At 41.6% G+C, this 22,720-nt stretch overlaps 1 protein-coding gene across 1 annotated transcript in view; it reads left to right on the top strand.

Moving 5' to 3' along the window:
* The window catches only part of SUCLG2 (succinate-CoA ligase GDP-forming subunit beta), a 222,894-nt gene extending 214,472 nt beyond the window's left edge, over positions 1-8,422 (top strand). Inside the window, exon 11 of the mRNA XM_054034186.1 lies at positions 6,992-8,422. Coding sequence (XP_053890161.1) covers positions 6,992-7,107 — 116 coding nt within the window. The 3' untranslated portion in view covers positions 7,108-8,422. The remainder of the gene's footprint in view (positions 1-6,991) is intronic.
* Positions 8,423-22,720: the final 14,298 nt, after the last annotated feature.

Raw genomic sequence — 22,720 nt, 5'->3', positions numbered from 1 at the left:
ATATAGACTAACCGGCAATGTTGGGCTAAAGCCAAAATGCAGCTCATTGTTGTGGTCAAAAATAAAAAACTGAGGGTAGGGAAGAATAAAGAGATTAACTTTGTCACAATAAAATGAAATATCCTCCTGCTTTTTGGTTGAGAATCTGTAACATTCTCTCTCTCTCTTCCCTCCAAAAAGTGAACTTCTTTCAAATGTGTCCATAAGGACAGGAGCACAGGGGAGTGGACTCTGTTTTTGTATATGGTCCATGCTAGAAGGCAGACAGGACCACATTTTCAAAACTGGCTTCTAAATTTCCATTTCCAAAATCGTCCATCCAAGTTTTTGGCTATGCCTTTGCAGACCTAAAATTTTGCATGCTCAGAATTTCAGAGTTGCACATGTAAACTGTTTTCATTCACAAGTACAGCAGTTATGTATCTGTCCAATTTGCATATTTGAATGCTATTTGTTGTCCAATATGTGAGCACAAATGCTATTCACGTATGTAAATCTACCAAAAATGTGAGTGCCCAAAATTGTTGTGATTAATAAGAGAAGAGAACATATGATATTATGTACACACATTTGAAAGTATGAGAAAATATTTGTTTGCCTAATGTTAACCCCACTCTGACATCCTGAGTTTGAAAATTCAACGTGAAAAATGGTATGATGAAAATATAGGGTAGAAAATGGAGAAAGGAATGTCAGAATAAAAGTTTTGAAGGATTTTTGCAGTAAAGTCATGGAATATAATCTCTTCTTGATAATGTAGCAAAGGCTCCCAAATTCATAAACCACCAAACAGTGTTCAGTTGGCAATAACTTTCAGCTTAATCCCAAAATTAACTGGTGACCAAGTGAAAGGCTCTATATTCCACTCCAAACACTTGACTCTTCCAGGCCCTCAAGATTGTACATCTGTAACTCGAAACTGCGTGTATACTAATGGGGATGAAATGCCCTTGATTTATACAACCACATAGCATCATGAGGTTGAAACATTGCTATGCAATGACACCTGGTCACAATGTGGTATCACTGATGAGGCCTTACTAATCAAAATGTGAGTGATGAAATATCTCACCATGATGCCCTAACAAAATGTCCTCTAGGAACAATGTTCTGATTTAGTTGGGAATTGGTCCTGCTTTGAGCAGGGAGTTGGACTAGATGACCTCCTGAGATCCCTTCCAACCCTGATATTCTATGATTCTATTACTCATTTTTGAAAGTTATTTCTTTATTTCTCTTGCTTTCCTGCATAACCCAGATGCAAACACTTTCTCTCCCCTATTTCCTGGTAAGGGCTGGATGTCACTGCAGAAATCTTGAACCTACTCCTGAACCTCAACTTTCAAAATGGCAGCGCATTTGGTTTCTAGTTCACGTGTATGGCCAAACACCACATTCACGAGCGCTATAAAAACATGGATTTTTTTTTCATTCAAACTTTTAATGTTCCTGAGTATCAATAGTTTCTAGAGGGTGTGTCTGCACTGCAATAGAAGACCTGCAGCTGTCTGGGGTCAGCTGACGCAGGCTCAGGCTGATGGGCTAATCAAATTGCAGTGTGGAGGTTCAGGTTTGATGTGGAGCCCAGGCTTTGGGACCCAGGAAGGAGGAGAGTCCCAGAACCTGGACCCCAGCCCGAGCCCCGCAAGCCCAAGTCAGCTGACCCGGGCTCTGAGAGTTGGTGCTGCAGGTTTTTTATCTCAGTGTAGACATACCAAGAGATACATTTGTAACAATATAAACTGATTTCATATAGTGTTAAAACTGTAGCAATAAAACATATCTAAAAAGAGTAATTATAAGTAGGCTTTTAAGGTAGCATTACTTACAATAAATATTTATATAATAAATTGCTGGGTTAGTGGTAACAAGTACTGCAAGGCAACAGAAATGTGAATTTGAGACATGACACACAGCAAACACTATAACCCTTCTGGGCCTAGGATTCAAAAGTATGTATTTGAAATAAAGTGGAGTGCAAAGATGTGCTGGTAAAAATCCATAGAGTGACATTGATATTAACTTGAGAGAGAGAAAATAAGAGAGGTTCACTTTCCCCGTCTACAACGGCATTCTTATAATAGGAATCAAGTAAAAAGCAGCCTGTAATACTGTGCATTTTCACTGTTATACAGCCGATTATAGCGTAAATGAAGGGGAGCTTATTTTGATAGCCTACGTATAGAATTCTGTTTACAGTTCTCTGACACCATCCAGTGGCAGGAGGTTAATGTTAGACTAGTTTCGTGGGGATTTTTTTTTGTTGTTGTTTTTTTTTTTGGCTTTAATTTCCACTGCCATAAAAGGCATTTTACTTTAGTTTTTAAGCCTGTTTCTAATGCTGTCAGATTATTTAGTTTTTAAATCCATTTCCAGTGCTTTCAGACTGTTTTAGAGACATAATTCAAGTTCTCCCTTTTATTCATCTTCCTAAAATGTCTATCGCATAACAAAAGCAAACTGAATGTCCAGAAGCAGAAAATATCAGTCATTTACAGCATACTTGTTGAAAATATTTTTATTTGTATGTCCTGCTTAAAAGGCTGTTTTGTATTTCATATGTACCAAAATCACAGTCTTTTGATTGTGAAAAAGATTGGTTCACTTTTCCAACTTCCTATTTCCATCCTTTTGCCTAAAACCTTTTTTTTAGCTTGTGTCTTGTATTGATTTTGTTAATACATTAGTCAACTAGAGTCTAGAGCAATCAACGTGGTGCAGCATACATCTAATGTACTGCTCCCATTCTGACCTGTCGGTAGATTAACCTCAGCAACTTCATGAAGAGAAAATGTTGGTTTTAAATACTCGGATACTACAAATAGCATAATGTTTTTGCTTTGTAGGAAAATAGCCAGCAAAATGTCTTTCGCTCTATCTCACCTCCCCCTACACTCCTTTTATGGAAAAGTCCTATAGAAGCCTATCTATCAATCCATCTGTCTAATCTTAGTTATATTTTGCTATCACTGTTGTATCTGTGTGCCAGATTAATCCTGCGTGGTTCATTAGAAATTAAAAGGGATTCCATACGAGTTATTCTAACAACCTAAAGAATTTTATAGTGAAGGATACCTATTCTGTAGACTTTTTAATACCACCCTGAAGAGTTCTTCTGCATGTGGATATGTATTTCTGCCTTAAAAACTAGAGGATGGTTGGGAAAAAAAACTATGTCAAGGTTATAATCTTCTATGAAATTCTACCGGACTTTTCTAAACATTACAGAGCAGGCAGGGCGCCTTTCTGTCATAGATTTCAGATGCTGCTTAGTGGTCATTGACCTTTGTAGACAAGCTGTGACTGTCCGTGCAGTGCATGGGGATGGAAAGCATAATCTCTTCTCCCAGTGCTGCTAGGACAGTAACAGACAGTTAGTTATTCCTCCTCCAGCCATCTGCCTCCTCGATCACAAAAGTAACCAGACCTGCTGCTACAGGGATGTCTTTGGCCTCTATCAATTGAAGGAGTGGGAACCTTGACTTGAGCCCACTGCAGAAACAGGCTCTTGCTTGTGGCAGAATAGAGGTATTATCTGTCTCGATATATTGTATACTTATAAAAAACCAAACAAAAAAACCCGCTCCATGTTTCTATTCAGCAAAATCACACTTTAAAATCATGAGCATCCCGAAGAGAAAGTTGCATGCTACTGAGCATGTTTACTGCATGATTAATAATTAAGGGGGTAATTAAAGTATAACTGCAGGTATAATTACAATTCATTTTGGTAAGTCTAGGAATTATGAAGTAATTAAACATTTTGACAAGGCAAATGAACAAGGAATTTGGTGTGGGGGAGGGAGAGTTCTAGAATCTGCCCTTTAAGAGGATCAGTTCAGGTCGTTATGCTGACAACTTATGATGCAGTCCCTAGTGTGAATTCCACCAATGCAGCCAAAACACCTGACGAGTTGTTGATGCCTGAAATCATGGACGAATTTGTCCCATTATGTCCGGCTCACTTTGTATGTTGCTTAGGGCATCGATTTTCAGAATTGTCACTTAGCTTTGTTGAAGAAAAGGGTCTGCAAAGTCCAGATTTTTCTTCACTGCTCTGTTTTCCTAAATGAAGAGGTTATAACCAGGGAGGAATTTGAACAACTAGTCTTGCTGTTTTGGAAGAGTCAGAAACCTTCACCATTCACCTTGTGACTCTGTTCCTGAAAAAGGATGGGGGAGCTGGGATGAAAAAGAATGAAATCAAGAAAGGAAAAAGATGATCAGAAAAAGGACTTGAAATCCTACAGAGTTAGTGCAATCAAAATTATGTCAGGGTAATTTAATTTGGAAATAAAAAAATCAGCATGTTTCTTGAGAAATTACCTCTTTCCTGACACAAACTGATTATAGTTTATCTTCGTGTTCTACAGCAGTGTCCTGGCACATTCATGTGCAGTGGTCTTTAAAATGGCTAGCATCCTTGTGCTCTCATTTAGGTGATCTTATCTCACCACTGAAGCTTTTGGTGCTCACATGATTGCCAGATGTGCAGCAGCATTCCTTGGTAAACATGCTTCATAATTCGTTGGTCTTCCATCCTAACAATAGGACTGTACCAAAGCCACTGAAACTGAACCAGTGCCAATGGAGACAGTTGTTGGGGTTGGCTACGAATACCCTTGTTTCTGATCTTGTCCTGCTACTGCAGCTGACAAAGACTGAGAGAATCAAAAATGTCAGTGCACCACTCTCCAGCCTTCCCCAGTGCCCACATTTCATCACCATACAATAAAGTTGGTATAACCATGCTTCGATGGATGTGCACCATTTTGGCAACACGTCGTCTCAGTGATGCTAAAGAAATAGGTCCAGCACATCCGTGTTCTACACAAATGTGTCCCTGGATTTTCTTTGGACTCCAAACGGAAAGTGATTGTTGATTTAACTGAACAGGGTTGTAGAATGTATACATTTAAGTCGGGCGTAAATTATGGGGAATAGTGAAACATTTCCACAGTTCAGAGTGAGAGATTTTACTGGCTGTTGGAACTGTGGAAAATATTGAATCTTTAAGGTTAAAATCAATATTGTCACTCCTAAGCACAGGTCAGTGAAATTATTACATTAGGACTTTATATCTGGCAAAATTAACATGGTTCTTTTACCTCGGTGCTTAGCAGCGTTAGTTCCCATGACTATTTGACAAGTGTTCCCCAACAACTAAAGGGTTAGGAGTGTTTTAAGAGAGAGCTCCTCAGTCCCCAGAGGAGAACGAACACCCCATATTGTGCTCTAGTGGACATGTGCCGTGGTTACAGAAGCATGAGGATTTTGAGGGTGAAGGTGTAGACTTTGGAACTCATAGCAACAACAGAGGACATCGAGAACTCAGGAAATTTAGTGATAGGCTCATATTCTGATGAGGTGCAGGGTTTATTTAATCTACATATCTAGGGAACTCTTTGGCCCCCATCTCTGTCATATCTGAGCATCTATGATGCCTGAAATCATGGATGAATTTGTCCCATTATGTCCGGCACACTTTTAACATACTGGGCAAAGTGATTTCATAGTCAGATCGTGATTTTGAATCTGAATATCATTTTCAGTCAATTCCCGGTTCTTTCACATATTTCTATAATGCCCTGTTTTGACCCAGTGTTGTTTTACATACAGAGAACCTCTGAGTAAAAAGTAGAGCCTGTTTGCAAGCAATGAATGAACAGGAGAATAAACTTAACATTACTGAACACACTGATGGTTGTGAACAGTTTGCCTAGTTCTTAACAATCCTCCATTTTGGGGTCTGTTGCCTGGCAGCCTACCTGGTAAGTGTCCTGTCCGTCTCCCTTGGGAAGTTTTAGATGTTCAGTATGTGCTTAGTAAATCCTCAGAAAGGGTTAAGAGAAAGTAAGTCTGCCAGTAATATTCTAAATCCTTTGTCTCGCCCATCATGCAATGCAAGTAAAAACTGCCCATCATTTTCAGTTTGGTGTTTCCAGGAGGTGCCAAATGTATTGCATCAAACCAGGTAGGAGACTTCTGGGGAGACACTAAATATATGTGATCACTGTGCCAGAACGTTTCGAAGGACCTGTCCCTGTGCGGCTTTAATAAACGAAGAGCTTCAATGACCATCAGTCATCTCTTTTCATTAATCTGTTCTCATTTAACTCTGCATTTGCCTTCATGAGAGTCTGACAGTGTGAAACGTGCATTTCCCTGAAATGTCTCTCTTAATTTATAGCCTTTTTTCATGACTATGAGAGTGCTCTGTTGAGTGTATTTGAAGTGTTTGTCTAAAAACAGAGTGCATAGGGTCAATAGCTGTACAGTCTTACAAATGATATTCTAGTATTTGGTATCTTTCAAGGAACAAAGGATAATGTCATGCTCATTTTCTGAATAATTTACAAATTATTCAGATGCTCTTCCATCTCCACTACCCTCCTGGACTTTAAGCAGAGGTGCAGAAGTACTTTATGGGCAGAGGGTCAGACTATTCCTTGGCTACCTGCATCAGATATTCCCAAACAGTCACATTCTTAGTATTGCTCAGAAACCTAAAGCTTCTTACAAAATAAAAATAATAATTTTACTCCTTTGAGGCCATCACAGGTGGATTTTAGAGTTATAATTTGTAACTGTGGTGGGTTTTTTTTAATAATAATACCACTAACTTGAGTCCAGTACTTTAGTCTTCAAAATGTTTTACAAATCTTAATGGAATGAAGCATGATCCATTATCCAGGGGATAATTATCCATTGACTTCAGTGGACATTGGATTGGCCCCTGAGTCCTCATAACTCTCCTGTGATATAGGTAAGTACTGTTATCAGAGAGTAGCTTATCTGAGGCCACAGAAGTAGACACTGTCAGAGTTGGAATTAGATTTTAGGAGTTCCTGGGCTCAGACCCCTAGGTGACTCCTCTCTCTTTAAAGCAAAATGAAATCTGGTTTAATGCTTTAAACCAGGTTGATGAAGCGTTAATAGAAAGCATTTGCAACATGTATTCATTAGTTAACCTTTTCAATTTCCTTTCTAGGAACGAATGTTCATGAGGCCCAGCGCATTCTGAATGAAAGCGGGTTACCAATCACCTCTGCAAGGGACCTTGAGGATGCAGCAAAGAAAGCAGTGGCTAGTGTGGAAAGCAAATGACTCCTTGAAGATATTTGCCTGCAGAGGGTCTGTGATTCACAAAAGTGACATTCACATTCTTGTTGCAGAGAGAATTATTAGAGTTCCTTAAAGCAGTCATCAGTATTGCTGAACTTACCTATCTGACATATCCAGAGGGTACCAAAATTAGTGAATCCTCAATCTGCATATTTCTGGATTGAGAAATATGTTAATTAACATTTAATTCCACAAAGTTCCTGGGTTTTTTTGCGTGTGTGTTTTTCCAAAATAATGCAGTTGATGGGTTTGTGAATAAGGTATAGTCAGTAACTTACTGACTCCTGTCAATCAGGTTGTTCCCTAATCCAACAAATACTGTTTGCACATTTTTTTGGAAAAACATTTAAGTTAATTTTTCATATCCTAAAGAGTCAGCAGGCAAAAGTAAATCCTAATAATTGATTGATGTATTTTTATGAATTTTTTACAATAACAAAAAAAATCTGCTTGCAATAAATATATTTTTCCAGATGTATAGGATTTGTTTTCTTCCTTAGATAGTTTGTGGTGTATCACACTCCATGCCTTAACATATCATCTTTGTATTCAAATACAAAAAGTATACCTCACATTAGGAAGAAAAATTGAATATATTATTTGTGGTAGTGAAAGGACCTTCCATTCTTATACTGTACCAGTAAACAGATGAAATGTGATTCAGTTGATTGTGCTGGGCATTGGAGGTGAAATTAAGTATAGTCCTTCCAAATGTAACAGTGACCTACAGTATCTATGGGTATATGTATGCAGTTAATCTAATGGCTGCCAACTTTTCAAAATAAACTCTTTAAGAAATAGGAGGTATTTGAATTCTGAATATTCAGCATAACGTATAAATCAATAGCAGCACTATGTGAGTAATAAAAAAAAATTCTCAAAATAGTCATTTTATTTCCAAAAAAGAATTTTGATTTGCTGTTAAAAAAAAAACAATTTTTCTTGTTCAATTTTCACAAACATTTGAATGTTCAAGCTTTAGTAACACAAATACTTTAGACAAGCAAATTCTAAGTTGCAGTACTTGAATATCCACTAAAAATCCTATTTTGATTGTGTAGTCATTTGTACTGTTATAATAATTCAAGCTGTTGATTATTCTATCAGGGAACAGAAGATACTATCATGTGGCTTGAGTAACTAACCAATGCAGTACACATTGCAGAGCACAAACTGCTGAAATTTGTGAATAATTTTGAGTAATGTACCAATGAGAGCATGTCATAATCTGTTTCTGACCAATTTGTAAATGGGGAAAAAGGTAAAATTTGTCTAATAAATTATTCATTGTGAATTATTTGCTCCACTCTAATCAACACTCTGCTTTATTTGGAAAAAAAATACTTTGTCATTTAAATTTGTGTTGACATTTCCATGGCAACATTTATATTCAGAAATGATTTTTTTTTATTAATCTATGTAGCTATACAAGTATAGCTAGATTCTGCAATTACCTAATTCCTCTTCCTTCAGCCTGTTGCCCAAGAGAAAAAATATATCATCATTAGAATAGTGATACTAGTGTGAGTTACTGTCCATATAAGAAAATTTCTAATTCAATTAAAGGTAATAAGTATTTGATTAATTTAATGAGGCTCTGGTAAATGATTGTACGGTGGGCTACTTTAAAAACAAACAAACAAACAAAAAAACCACTTACCATTAACATCTCAGTATGAAATTATATTCTAAGTACAGGAAAATAAAAACATTTTTGTGTCAGTCAGTAAAGTGGCAAGGTAAATATTTCCTTGTTAAGGTACCATACAGTATCTAGCTTTCTTATGGAATCCAACATATACAACAGATATGTTCACTCAGGTTAATCTGCATATAGATCTGAGAGAAGTCGGTATTTGTTTGGACCTGTGCTAATTAATCCAAATTTTCATATCACTCGTAGCTTTTTAAAATAATATTAAATAGTGATTTTGAAAGTTTTGTGGTAATTGGAATTAAATGTTTTTTGCTACCAGTGTTGTTTGAAGCAGTGCTGATTTCCCTAGGAGTTTGTGTTTAAACTTTCTACTAAATTTTTTAAAATATACAGAGCTGGTAATTAAATTTAGCAACCCATGAAAAGGAGTTTAGATTTTTGAGGGAAGGAATTTAACTTAATATGGCTGACTCAACTTCCAGTGGTAAATATGATTATAAATGGATCCAGTTTTTCATTTTAAAATTCATCTTAATGTCCACGGAGCTGCCTACTTTGCCAGAACATGTGAATAAATGCTCCTCTCTGTTCTTTATGGCCTCACTAAAGTCTGTGGCAAAACTCCTATTGACTTCAACAGGATAAAATCTTCATCCTGTATTTCTCACCCATGCCTTAAACAGTGAATTTCAGTTTCTTGCATTTAAGTGGGGAAAATAGTACTTGAAATTTAAAACAATTTTTTTATACTGGTCACAGAAGTCTTTTCTTGCCTTACCATGAGCATCTTCTCTACTTTGATCCAGTAATTTGCAACAGTCACTGGAACGTGTCTATAAAAAATGAGTGAAAGATGCACACTAACTTATCTTTTTTGGTTCTAAATTCATAAAGAATATAACATTTGGCACATTGGTATGAAATTTTTTTAAATGTTTTCATGTGCATCAAATATTTAGCCAAATAAATGCAAAAGTCAACCCGATTAATGACTTTGCTTATTCTTTTTAGAATAAGAAGACTGATTTGTTTGCCTGCTGACTTGTCTGCTCTTCCATTCTGCACCTTCTTATAGACCAGTGAACTGAAGCCCATGTGGATTTATTTCCATATGGGCAATTCTTGTGTGATCTTAGGCTTTTAAGCATTTTGGTTGGCTTGTTTTAAGCTGTATGCCTCCATTTATAAGGTATTTCCAGTCCTGTCCAAGCATCATACCCAATATCCACATACAGAATGGGGCAGTGCACTGCACACTTACAAAAACCTTATTTTTATTTTGAGGACAATATGCAGAAACTATATAAACTCTGGAGAATTCTTGCACTTCAGAGGTGCCGTGGTTTGACAACACTGGTGCAGTTTGAAGATTAGAAATGCCAAATTCAGCAGCAATCCAATAATTAGAACATGTGCTGGGTTCAAAAATACTTTTCACTCTTTAGTTGTTCCATGTCCTTGGCGTGACGTTCTTTGCACGGAATAAATGTGCCAAAACAGCTGGTGCCAAGGAATTGGAACCAAAACCTTTACTTGTAATTTGTCTTTGCATTTGTTCCCCACCCCCCTTTGGATGCAAGGCCTCAGTCCTGCAAGGCACTGACTGTGGAGCCATATGGAGAAGGTGACCGTTGAGGTTTGGCATTCAGCATAAACTCAGCAACTGGCTTCAGTAGGCGCACAAGGGTGAGCTTCTAGCTGCTTTGTCAGTCACGGTGCTTTGTCAGTCTTTTGTACAAACAATCCACGGGGATGCTGAATGGCCAAACTGTCACCAGACAGAATTGGAGTGGGTGTCGAAGCCTAGTGTTTAAGACGGAACCCAGGCATGACATTAGCCACGCAGCAGTCATTTTACTTCATAAGAATCCCGACAAGTACTGGAAGGCAGATTGCAAAACACAGGCCATCTGGAAAACGCCAGCCGAAGGCACACATGGTGTCAAACACCATTGTACGTAACTTGCTTCAGAACGTAGATTCATGTGACATTTTGATAGTGTATTTCCATCTTTTAACGTTTCCCTTGTTTTCCCTCACAAATTCCTTGATAACCACAATAGAAATGCCTAAACACGCAGTGTGCTCAAAAGACCTCTTATGGTGGAACGTGGAGGCATGAGGAACAGCATTTCTGGCTCATCGGATGCTGCATGAGTATCTGGGGCTCAGGGTGTACCTTAACAAAGGAACCCCGGAGTCCGATTTCCTGTCACATGAACTGTGCTGCCATAAATCGGTACTCTGCACAGTGTCGGAGCAAGACCGATTATCTTTACTGCAGCGTGTTGGGTCACAGACTGGTAAGAACCGCATTCACCAGCCTTGGCAGCTGCTTCACTTGCAGCACCTCGGCAGGATTGAGCCCTAAAAGGCTAACCTGGCGTGTGTACTCATGAAAGTAGTCTCAGCACACTCAGCAGGAATACGCCTGTGGGTGAGAACAAGCTGTGAATAAAATTTCACCCTTGTTCAGAGAGCCAGCACAAGATCTAAGCACAGTTAAGTCCCACTTAATGTCTGTTTTGAGGGTTTAAATGGGATTTAAAGTGGTCCACAGGCCTTGAAAATTCATTATATGTTAATAAAGGTTCTAGGACAGGGCCCTATTAGAACAAGAATAAAAGGATGAAAATCCTTGCACACTGACATTGTATTAGGGTTTGACCAGATCTCTTTAAAGTTCTTCCAAAGAAAAAGTAACAGCTGGGTGTTACGGACTTTTGTTGTGGTGATGGATATTTCTAGTGCTGTTGTACTGGGAATGGATTCCATCTAAGGGCATCACAAGAACTCGTAAAACAAATTTGTTCCTGGACAATATTCAGCTATCCATTTTGGATGTAGGTAAGAGGAAGTGTGGACCCTGGCAGGCAACTCTTGGAACCTTAGAGGAGCCTTGGCCATGCCTACAGAGTGACAGAGATGAATAGCTCGGAATAAAGTTATGATGAAGCTAGGACATCATGCAATAATACCCCTGTGGGTAAAGGACTGCGGCAGGGAAACTTAGGAGAGTTTGAAGCTATGAATATCCAGTTGGGATTGCTGTTTAGCGGAACTCTGTTTTGAGCAGGACCAAAGGGGGAGATCTGGGTAAGAGCAATTAATGTGACTGACCAGGAAGTGCAGCTAGTGAAAAATCAGACAGTGGGGACAGTGTCTAGCGTAGCTGGCATCTCAGAGCCTCTCAAGGGGCAGAGATCATCAGCTGTGAAGCTTAAATTCTTGAGCCCATTCCATCTATTCCTAGTAAATTTTAATGCTTCAAAGATCGCTGTCAGATTTGCAGTTGAACAAATTGAGGTCAGGGCAGTGAGAACAGACTCAGACTGGCCTTATGATGACATCTGGCAAAAACAGTCTAAGGACCCTGAGTTATGTTTGGTGTGCCAATAGATCTACCGAAGGAGACCCAGACTGGGTAGGTTCAGCGCAGTTCAGGAATGATTATCCATTGATCTAGCTACCAATTTGCTGGTATATGAAGATAACAGGATTGTCTTGCCAGCCAGCTTACAGGGAACAGTACTGGAGGTCTTCATGATAACGAAGTGCAGGCCACCTGGGTATGAAAAGACACTGATCTGCATATTCAACAGATTTTTTTTGGTTAGACATGGCCGCACATGTTAAGGACTGTCATAAATATAGAGAAAAAGGATAGCATAAAATCTCTCCTTGGCAGCTATACTAAATCGCTTTACCTGCAAGGAGTTAAGAAGCTCAAATAACCTAGTTGGCACCTGACCAGAAGGACCAATGAGAAAAGAAGATACTTTCAAATCTGGGGGGAGAGGGATTTGTTTATGTCTCTTTGTTGTTCCCGCTCCGGGTGGATGGAGAGAGAAGCCAAGCAGGTACACATCTCCTGAAAATAAACTTTGAATAATCCATCTAAAATCACATCAATTGTAAGTAAGACAAGGAAAGGAAAGGTTATCTGTTGTTTTAGCTTGTACATTTTCCTATGCTACAAAGGTAGTTTTATTCCTGTTTTAGTAACTGTGAAGCTGAGTCCAGAGGGGAGTCCTCTGTGTTTTAAATCTTTTTATTACCGTGTAAAGTTACCTCCCATCCTGATTTTGCAGGTGTGATTCTTTTACTTTTTTCTTTATAATAAAGTTCTTCTTTTTAAGAACCTGATTGATTTTAATGTCCTGAAGATAGTCTGGTCTGTACTCACATTGCTAAGGCAATTAGTTGGTATATTATTCTCAAGCCTCCCCAGGAAAGGGGGTGAAGGGGTTTCGGGGGATATTTTGGGGGGATAGAGATTCCAAGTGACCCTTCCCTGAATTTTGTATAAAACACTTGGTGGTGGCAGCAATACCGTCCAAGGACAAGGAAAGGAATTTGTGCCTTGGGGAAGTTTTTAACCTAAGCTGGCAGAATATAAGCTTAGGGGGTCTTTCACGCGGGTCCCCACATCTGTACCCCAGAGTTCGGGGGGGGAGGACCCTGATAAGGACTGAATACTTTTTATCTGTCAAGACAGGAAAGCACCAGCAAGAAGAGACAAAATTCCTTTAGGGGAAGTGCCCCAACATAGTAAGTCCTGGGAGTTCATACGGATTGACTTGAAAGGCCCATTACCAGAAACACCAGCTGGACATCGGTATTCGCTGGTAGCGTCTGACACCCCCTCAAAGCCAACGGTGGCGCAGCCACTGAAGGATAAAAGGACTGGGACAGTTAAGGCAGCATTTGTGAAACATGCCATGTTGCAGTTCAGCCCACCAACCTTCATCTGCGGTGATTGGGGGAAGGAATTTGAATCACGGTTCTTACACGAGGTCTGCAGACCCCTCCAGGTGAGGATCGTGTCACCCGCCCATTCCTGCAGCTCCATGTAGACACGCCCTGACTTTTTCTCCCTGCCCTAAGTCACATAGGTTTGAGGAGTACCAGGAACAAAGATCCTGCTCTCCCCACTCCACTCGAGCTGTGAAATGGGGCAGCAGCAATGTACCTGGGAATGGGGTGCAGTAGTCTTCAACTGTGTTGGAGCCAGTCATTATCTATGCCTATATATTGGTTCTATGGCTGGAAGGGTTCTTTGTAGCGAGAGAGAGACTTTATTCTTGAGAAAAGCAGCTTTTCATTTCGTTCCCAGAGAATGATGTCCAGCTGTCAGGAAATGAAAATCAGATTATGCAAACGCCAGATTTATCTTAACAAAAAGAACACTGTTATTGCACTGCATAACAGGCAGGGCGAAGAACGAGGAGTATCTATCAACTTTAATATGTTTAATTTAAAAGGGAACAGGTTGCACCAACAATTTTTTTTCTGCTTAATGAGGCCCTTTCATAAGTAAAGTAGCAGGCTTTGCCTGTCACCCAGAGGAAATCAGTATATGTATATTCATACTGTGGTGCAAAATTTGTGCCGATCCCATTTATTTCAAACTTTTTTTCTAGCCCAGCTGTAGTTGGTTTGATGTCAGGTTCCTTTCATCAGGAAAATAGATGCACTGTTGGCTCAATCCTGAAACTTTTCAGTGGCTTTGTTCAGCCTCGTAAGGCACGATCTTCAGATTTCAAACAATTAGTCGTACACCTGGGTTGTCTCGTGGTGCGCTACTTGTCAAACAGAGAAAAATGCTTAGATATAAGGAGAAAGGTTTCATTTGAGGCCTGCTAGCCCCCTCCACTCCAGGCAGGGAAAGAGGGAAGGTCCATCTGATTATAATTCCATACGGTGACTGTCTCTGACTTTTGTGTAGAGATAGGGGTGTGCTAACTGGCCTGTAATGACAGCTACTTCACACGCAAGTTCTCTGAGGAGCTCCTCCTCCAAAGGGATTTGAAGGTATGGAAGGGTGAGGAGGCTGTCTGCACTGATCAGGCCCTAAATCCGTAGTCAGCAGTTGTCTGTGCATAAATTCAGGCTGCTTGGAGGGGTGGTTAATTGGGTCTCTGCTGCATCCCACCTAGAGCAGGAGGTGTGCAACGGTGCGGGGTGCTACAGGGCAGCCATGCCATTAGAGGGGTGCCAGAGGAGCAATGTGGAAGGGCCAACTATCAACAGGATTGGGAGGGGTGAAGGAGGAAGGGCCCTTCCTCACAGACTCCCAGGAGCTGCAGCGCGGGGCAGGCCCCACGCCTACTCTACAGCTCCCTCCCTGTTTACAGGGAAGATTTGGTGAAGTCCCCATGAGAGGAACATCCCTTCCCTGCCCAACCTCTACTTCCGCACTGCCCCTCCTGTGGGTATTTCCATGGAGAGGTACAACGCGGCCATCAATGAGTAAGAGCCGGTTCATCCCACACAGGGGACAGGGAGCCTCACAAATAATTCTAGTGTTTCCTCCCCCTCAGAACAGGCAGAGGGGCTTTCACCCCCTTAAATCCGCAGGCTCCCCGTGCTTTCACACCCTCTGCTTGGCAGCGTGGCTCCTGACAGACTCTTGGTTGGTGGTAATAGTGGGGTGTAGTGGTCATTTAGCAGAGGGGGCTTCTCATCATTTGAGTCAACAATACCTTACATTGGGATTCCCCATGAGGTTAAGAGGAGGATGCTATGGACCCCATAGCCCCTGCTAACAAGCCCTGAAGCTAAATCCGCCCAGGGAAAAATGGAACCAGTATTCCTTTCCTTATGCGTCCTCTAAGACCGGATGTGCTGGATCTGGGTCTCCTCCTCTTGTGAGAGCAGACGGGGCACGATTGGGCACTAAATTCTGAATTAAATCAAGGCTAGTTTGTGCTGAAATCTACCAGGGCAGGAAGGTAAGGGAGCTCGCGACAGAAGGTGGTTACTCTGGGAACTGAACGCTGTTGGGAAGTACCACGTGATGGGATTTAGAGACTGAATTCCTTACCTTGCCCGGAGTGACTCTTCTGGGCCCGCAAGCAATCAGCTATCGTCAGAAAGGGGACAGTGACATAGTATCTGTACATGACTTTGGGGAAGGAGGGCTCGGGGGGGATCAAGGGTAAGAGGCTTCGTGTCGTGCTAGACACAGCAATGGGAAAATGAGAAATTTGATCTTTCTATTCTAATGGACGTAAGGAGTTGCTGGGCAGCAAAAGGTGATGCAGCCCAACCGAGCTGTTCCCTTTAAGTTTATTTCCAATGTGGTGGTGGTAAATCTCCTGCCGTTGTAATTTCCTGGACTGTGGGGGAGCGTGGCCAGCAAAAACAGACAACCTGAAGCACAGGCGGGCTCCGTGCTGCGTCTCAGCATAAGAATAACAGGGACATTATTGAACATCAAAAGCCTTGTTTTCCCTCTCCCCACTGCTGCTGAATGAGGAGTGAGTGGCGGACTGCACAGCAACCAAAGGAACTGGGTTATGTCCTTTAAAAGGCCCCTTTCTATGGATGCCATCGAGGGGAGGAGGGTGTAGAAATCCTGATTCTTCTGTAGGTATTAGAAATATGGGCCAAAAGCATCACTCCTGTCTAGCCGCTTCCAAAGTTCCTCCTGCCTATGCCAAAAACAACAGGGAGCTGATATTTCTCCCACTTTATGGGAGGGTCCTTGTGAGGTCTTCGGGAGACCTGAATAGTGCAATCACCCAGGTCCCCCTTCCCCAAAGCAGGGGCGGGAAGAGAGGTGGTTGGACTTTCTATCTGCGGGAACAAGCAACGCTACAACTCATGCTGCAGCCCTGCATGATTGTGTTATTCGGGCCCTGTCAACATCTCTGCCCCTCGCTGTCTTTTTCTCCTTCCACAGCAGGGTTGGGGAGGGGTGGGGGTTACTAGTGAAAAATAACTGCATGTTAATAGGTTTTTTGCAGAGCTGTGACTATTGGCAGTGTAGTCAGAGATGCATAAGGAGCAACTCTAGCAGCAGCCCATGGATTCTGCCTCCCTGTGCTCATCTCTCCAAGCCCTGCTCCTGCTCGGCTCCTCCACAGCGTCAGCCCAAACCCTGTCCTGCACCCGGCCTTGTTCCCACCCTATTCCAGCCTCACTCCTGCCTCAGAACCAGCTCTGCTCCTGCCTTCCTTGGCTCCTGGTCATCCAGTTCCGACCTTTGGCTCTGATTTTTTACTCTAATTCCGCCTGGCTCCAGCATTCGGACTCTGATTCGGTCCCGACCCTCGGCTCTGATTCATGACTTCGACTCTCTGTCTCAACCCTTGACTCTGGCATTTGGCCTCTGACCAGTAGGTCTGACTCCTGACTCCACTAGGCCTGACCGCCTATGACCCAGTTCACTGAGAGAGTCACTCTGTTAGAACGCAGATGTTCCTGTAGGCTACAGTCACCTCTTATGCATGTCATGCTAATGAGAATTATGTGGGACAGATTCTCAGCTGGTGGAAATTAGTGTCACTTCATTGGCCTCAGTGAATGATGACAGTTTACATCCGCTGAGAATCTGGCTATGAAGATGTTGCTACGGGGAAGACGAGACCTCCATCTTTCTGGTACTTAAAGAAGACAAGACAAATGTGTAATGCAATACTGTTCGACACCCACAACCTGACCTTTCCTCATTGTCTGTCTCACAACTTGGCTGCCCACTGAGTTATTCTCTTTGTATTTTATCATATTTCAGTCAAAGCTGGTGAATTTGTGAACTCTGTGGTAAATTGCAACCCCTGTAGTACCGGTGGCTCCATCAACCACACTCCCAAATGCTTTCTCCTTACTGGATTGCATTAAGAGTTGAACTCCAGCTGTTGAGGTTAATCCCTCATCATCTGTAATCTGAACAGGCATATGCAAAACACAGCACAAAAGATGCAATCAGTTGTATTTCATTTTACATAACTATTGTCTGTAGCCCCATTGGGATGTTTGACAACGCACTCCTCCAAAATTTGTGCAATGAACATCTGGCCGTCAGTTCTTAAATCTGTTTAGGAGAATATGCACCATAGAAAAGAAAAGTTCCAAGACCCAATATGTCACCTGCAACAGAATGTAGCTTGTCTTTATTACTTTGATGAATACAAGAGACTGCCACTTTCATGCCTATGTCCAGAGGGCCAAATGCTCATCCGTCAAGAAGAAACCTTCTAGGACAATAACAGCCTGTAATTCAGTCCATTTCAATTCTGTGTGTGCACTGTTCAGCCTTAGGACTTCAGTTTTATTGATTTCCTAAACATTTTCCCTGGATTAATTTTTCCACTATCCTCTGGATTATAGCCATCGTGGAAAGCTCTGTCCACAAACCTGCTGAGCGCTTCCATGATTGTTGTAACCATTTTTCTACTTGGGAAGTTCCCTAATTCACCCTCCCGGGGCTGGCCTTTGAAAAACAACTTGCTTTCAAAGGACACTTAGTGGTTTGCCAGGACCGTGTCTCATAGTAATGACTGATTTCAGTTTTTCATCATTAAATTTGAGCTCTTCAAATGGTTTGTAAGATCACACACACAAAAAAGAGGAGGAGGAGCAGGATGGAAACTGGAGCTGCCCCCCCCCCCCCCCAGCCACTTCCAGATCCTGCTAAGATCTGAAAACAAGACAGCGTGAGAAGTGAAGTCCTTGTTTGCAGCCTGTACAGTGAAACTTTCATGTGCACTACCTTTTGTTCAGCTATCTGTTGCATGTGTAACAGAAGTACCCCCATGCTGTGCATGAGTCTCTTGTAAAGTTGGGCATAAAAAGCGGGTAGTTCAGACCTTCTGTCTATATCACTTTCATAGCCTTCACTACCAGCAGTGTGGTCACTAATCTTTTTTCCCCTCTAGTCTCTAACTCCATACTGGTGGTTCATAATAAAATTGTAACTCAGCAGCTCAAAAGCAGTAACTATTTTTAGGTAAACCCTAACCCCTTTTCCCTTGCCAGTCACGGCCAGGCCCTATTCACTGTCACATTGATGAGAGCCAAACTCATTCTTCTTAACCTGATCTATTTGAAAATGTCTTATTTCAATTAAGCTGTTTCTTTCTGTGAAGTGGAAGCAAGCTCATTGTTTCTTCCTTAAGGTTCCGCTTCCAGCTACTCCTTCCAAACCGTGACTTCATGAGAAGTAGGAACTATATCTTCTTCTTTACTAATAGCCAGCAATAAACGCAAGTCCAAGAATTCCAAAACTGATAGTGATTTTAGGTACCTAACTTGAGACACCCAAGAGGGGGCCTGGTTTTCAGAGGGTGGCTGCTAACCGTGATCTGAAAGGTGCCTCTTTAAGGTAGCTCAGGTTGGGTACCCCAAATCATTAGTCACTTTTGAAAATCTTAGCCATAGTGTGCCAAATCCTCTGCTGCTGTGAACTGCCATAACTCCAGAGAAGTCAATAGAAGAAGGATACCTATTTACACCAGCCGAGGATCTAGCCCAATGCATTTTACTTTTGCAGATATTGCTAATGACATCAAAGCCATTTTCTGAAGACAAGATTCTAAAAGCAACCGGTCACTGGCACCAACCATTGAGACCCACTGATGCAGGTACCTGGGAGAATTATGAAAGCAGCACAACCAAGTGAAATGATGAGAATAAACTGGGCAAATGTCTTGAAGCTTTTTCATTTAATCGAACTAGACATAACCTTCACCAGAAAGTCAGGGCAGATATTCAGCCTGGTCTTAGCAGGTGTCCATTGATGCTCTTCCAAAATGTGGACATAAAACCAAAGGCCAATATTTAAAAATCTGGCCTTTAAAAGCTAAGCTAAAGAGCCCGTGCTGGAGCATGGCACAATAAACAATCTACTTCATTACTACTTGGTGCAATACGAGGGAAATTCAGCCTGCTATTATGACTGTGTAAAGTATTGATCTAAGATGAGAGAAAATACTAGCCAGTTACTAGGCTAAATGTGATTAGGTGTGTAAAGCTTCCGTTCTTCTTTTAATTCAACCTACTAATGGATTCCCCGGCGATCCTGTTTTTTGGTACTAAATTATCCAATTATAGATCTATCTCCTATTAAGTCTGGCAAACAAAATGTCAATTCACAGTTCCCTGAGGATTGCAATTCCAAGAAGTAGCTGTTGTACAGGGCTACTACTGGGCTGACAGCACCAGAGAACTAATTTATAGAACAATCTTCCTTCTCTCCCCCTCCACCCTATGGATCATTCTTCATCTCTTCTTTCTGTGCGGGTGTTTGTAGTCAAGGGCTGGTTAAAAAATGTAATCTGAAACTATTTTTCAGTGGACATTTGGGTTTTTGAGTAAACAACACTTCTTGTGGAAAATACCCACTTTCCTAAAATATTTTTGATTTTTAGTCAGGAAACCAAAAGCTGAAAACATTTAGCCAAATATTTTCAACTTTTTGCTTGAAACTGCAGAAAAACTAAATACCTTTGAACCATTGCAACCCTAAAAGGTTTTTTCTTTTTGATGAACAAGCCAAATGTTCTTATTAAAATTTCACCAGAAACATTTTTATTGAAATTTTCTGCCCCCTTCCCCCAAATCTCTCAATTCCCAGGAAACTCTGTTGTTTTCCCTGAAAAATATAAAATAAATCAAACAGGCAAAAAAAAAAAAAACCCCAAAGAAACCCCACCTTTCCCAGGAGAACTAAATTTACTAGCTACATGCAATAGAGGCATTTCTATTACGCAATGGCATTGGCCATGGGGCACTGTCGGAAGACAGGATACTGAGCTAGATGCACCTTTGGTCTGACCCAGTATGGCCGTTCTTACGTTCTATGTCACAAGTGTGTGTGGGTTTAGGTCTGCATATAAATATACAGATATAATAGTGCTAAGTATTAATAAATTATGTTTTCTGTGACAAACTTGCTCTCTGTCATCTGCACCAGTGATAGGAATATAGTACTGGACTGGACTTCTTGGGTTGTCAAGTCCAGTGCTCTGATATCACAGACACCCTTATTGTATGATTTCCTTCATAAACATATCAAGCTCCATCTTCAAACTAGGTAGGTGGTTTGCCCCCACTGCTCCTGTTGCGAAACTCACACTTCTCTGATGGTTAGAACCCTTCCGCTAAATTCCAGCCTCCATCTATTCCTGGCCAGTAATAAATCCAGACTCTGATATCAGCTCACTGTATAAGAATTCAGACCTGGATTGAGCTGTGAGCCACAGCCCTGCACCACTCCAGGATCACCCCTGGGTCTCAGCTTCTTCTGCTCACCCGAGCTGAGGGGCACGATCTTCAGCTGTAGCGGCTGGCATGTTCTTCTATCCCTACATTATAAGTCATTGCCTCTCAAAATTGGCCGGATGCCAGTGATTATAAACTAATTGAAAAGCTTTAAAAATGCATCACTTTAATATTACCTCAGCTCTGCTAAATCTCTCCTGTAATAACTCCCTTTAGAGTTCTTCACTCGGGTTTCATTCTACTTTACTATTTATTAGATTATTACAGTTAAACTAGGAGTCATATCACACTGCTCTGGCCCAGCGGTCGTAGCTGACCCAGAGGGAGTCCATTTAACTTCCTCGGTATGCCACCACCCTCCTGTGGAGGGCATGGACAGTTTCACAGTAGTTCACAAGAGTCCAAGACCAACAAAAGTATGGTCAGGAGTGAGGTTACAGGGTTTGAGCAATGGTTGTGTATTGGCATGCCGTCTGGGCTGTTTGTGGATGGGATAGCAGGTCTGTGTGCCTGGAGTACTTGGGCATGGGGAATACCAGTCAGTTCTTCTGTGGTTTTCCCTGATCTCCTCTTCAGTTTTTAAAAAAAGTCCATCCCCTATTGATTTTTTTAAGATACTACAGGAATTTCCCAGAAACGGGAAGAAAACAGCCCCATCATCTCAGCTCTTGACCATTTCTGGATCCATTACAAAATGGACTATTATTGTTTATATTATGATAACACCTAAGAACCCCCACCCCTCGTGGATTAGGGCCCCATTGTACTAGGTTACAGACAAGTAACACGGAAGACACGATATGCCCAGAGACCTTACAGTATAGGTGAATTCACCTCTTAGCTTATAAATTCTCTACACACTTGTAAATCATCCTCCCACCCCAGTACACTGATCTGATCCTGTTCTGCAGACTTCACCCCCGAAGTGCTTTCTGTACTGCCTAACTTCCCATCCGTGTTCACTGCCACAGCTGAAACTAGGACCTCATTTTGCTAGACACAAGCAAGAGGCAGTCCTTGCCCCGAAGAGCGTTCAATCTAAATGAGCATGGCAGACAGAAATAGGAGGGGAAATAGGCACCGAGAGGTGAAGTAATTTGCTCAAGGTTGTCCAGTGAGGCAGAGCTGGGAATACAATTCACATCTCCTGAGTCTCAGTCCGGCGGCCTGTCCACAGGAGCCTGCTGCCTCTTCACCCCAATGCTCTTGCAATGAACAGTTTCTATCTGTGCTCTCTCTTGTATCCTGCGCTTGCAATTTCCTTTCATTCTCTGGGAAGACAGCTACAGAAGGCACCCTGCACATAGATGTCCGGGCAGCTTAATTCCCCAATCCTGTGACTTGCCTTAACCACAGCAGCCCTTGTTGGGAAATGTGCTCAGAGGCTCTTCCATGAATGATGCTATCGTAATGGATTGTGTTATATCAACGTTTCAAACAAGACTGATCAGGAAAGAGGCTATTGCCCATACTTTCATCCTCTGGTACTTGCTCCTGAGTTCCCAAAGAACATGGCTTGTCAGGGTGATTTTCATTGTGCCACACTCAGAACAATCACTCTCAGCACGGGTGTTCTTTATGTTTACTTAGGATGGCCTCTCCAAAGCCACCTAGGTGAGATAGATGCCCAATTCCCATTAATATCTAACAGGAACTGGGCAGCCTAAACCTTTAGGTGGTTTTGAATAGCTCAGCCTTAATGTCATAAATACTACAAAGACAACTCTGTTAAGAAAAGTCTCAGCATAGGGCTAAGTCTCCCTCGGGTGCCAGCATCTGCCTGCAGACTGGGTAAGGATTTGCCTAATAAAGGAGGGTCCAGGTGAGAACCTGCTCTGATACAACCCCTCCTTTGCTAGGAAAAGGGACAGTAAGGCAATGCAAATTAATTTAATACATATGAATAACCAGGAGGGTGGTAAGTATAGCTAT

Source organism: Malaclemys terrapin, chromosome 7, assembly GCF_027887155.1.
Source record: "Malaclemys terrapin pileata isolate rMalTer1 chromosome 7, rMalTer1.hap1, whole genome shotgun sequence".
Lineage (NCBI taxonomy): Eukaryota > Metazoa > Chordata > Testudines > Emydidae > Malaclemys > Malaclemys terrapin.
Note: the sequence above shows the minus strand (reverse complement) of the source record. Positions and strands in the feature narration are given on the sequence as shown.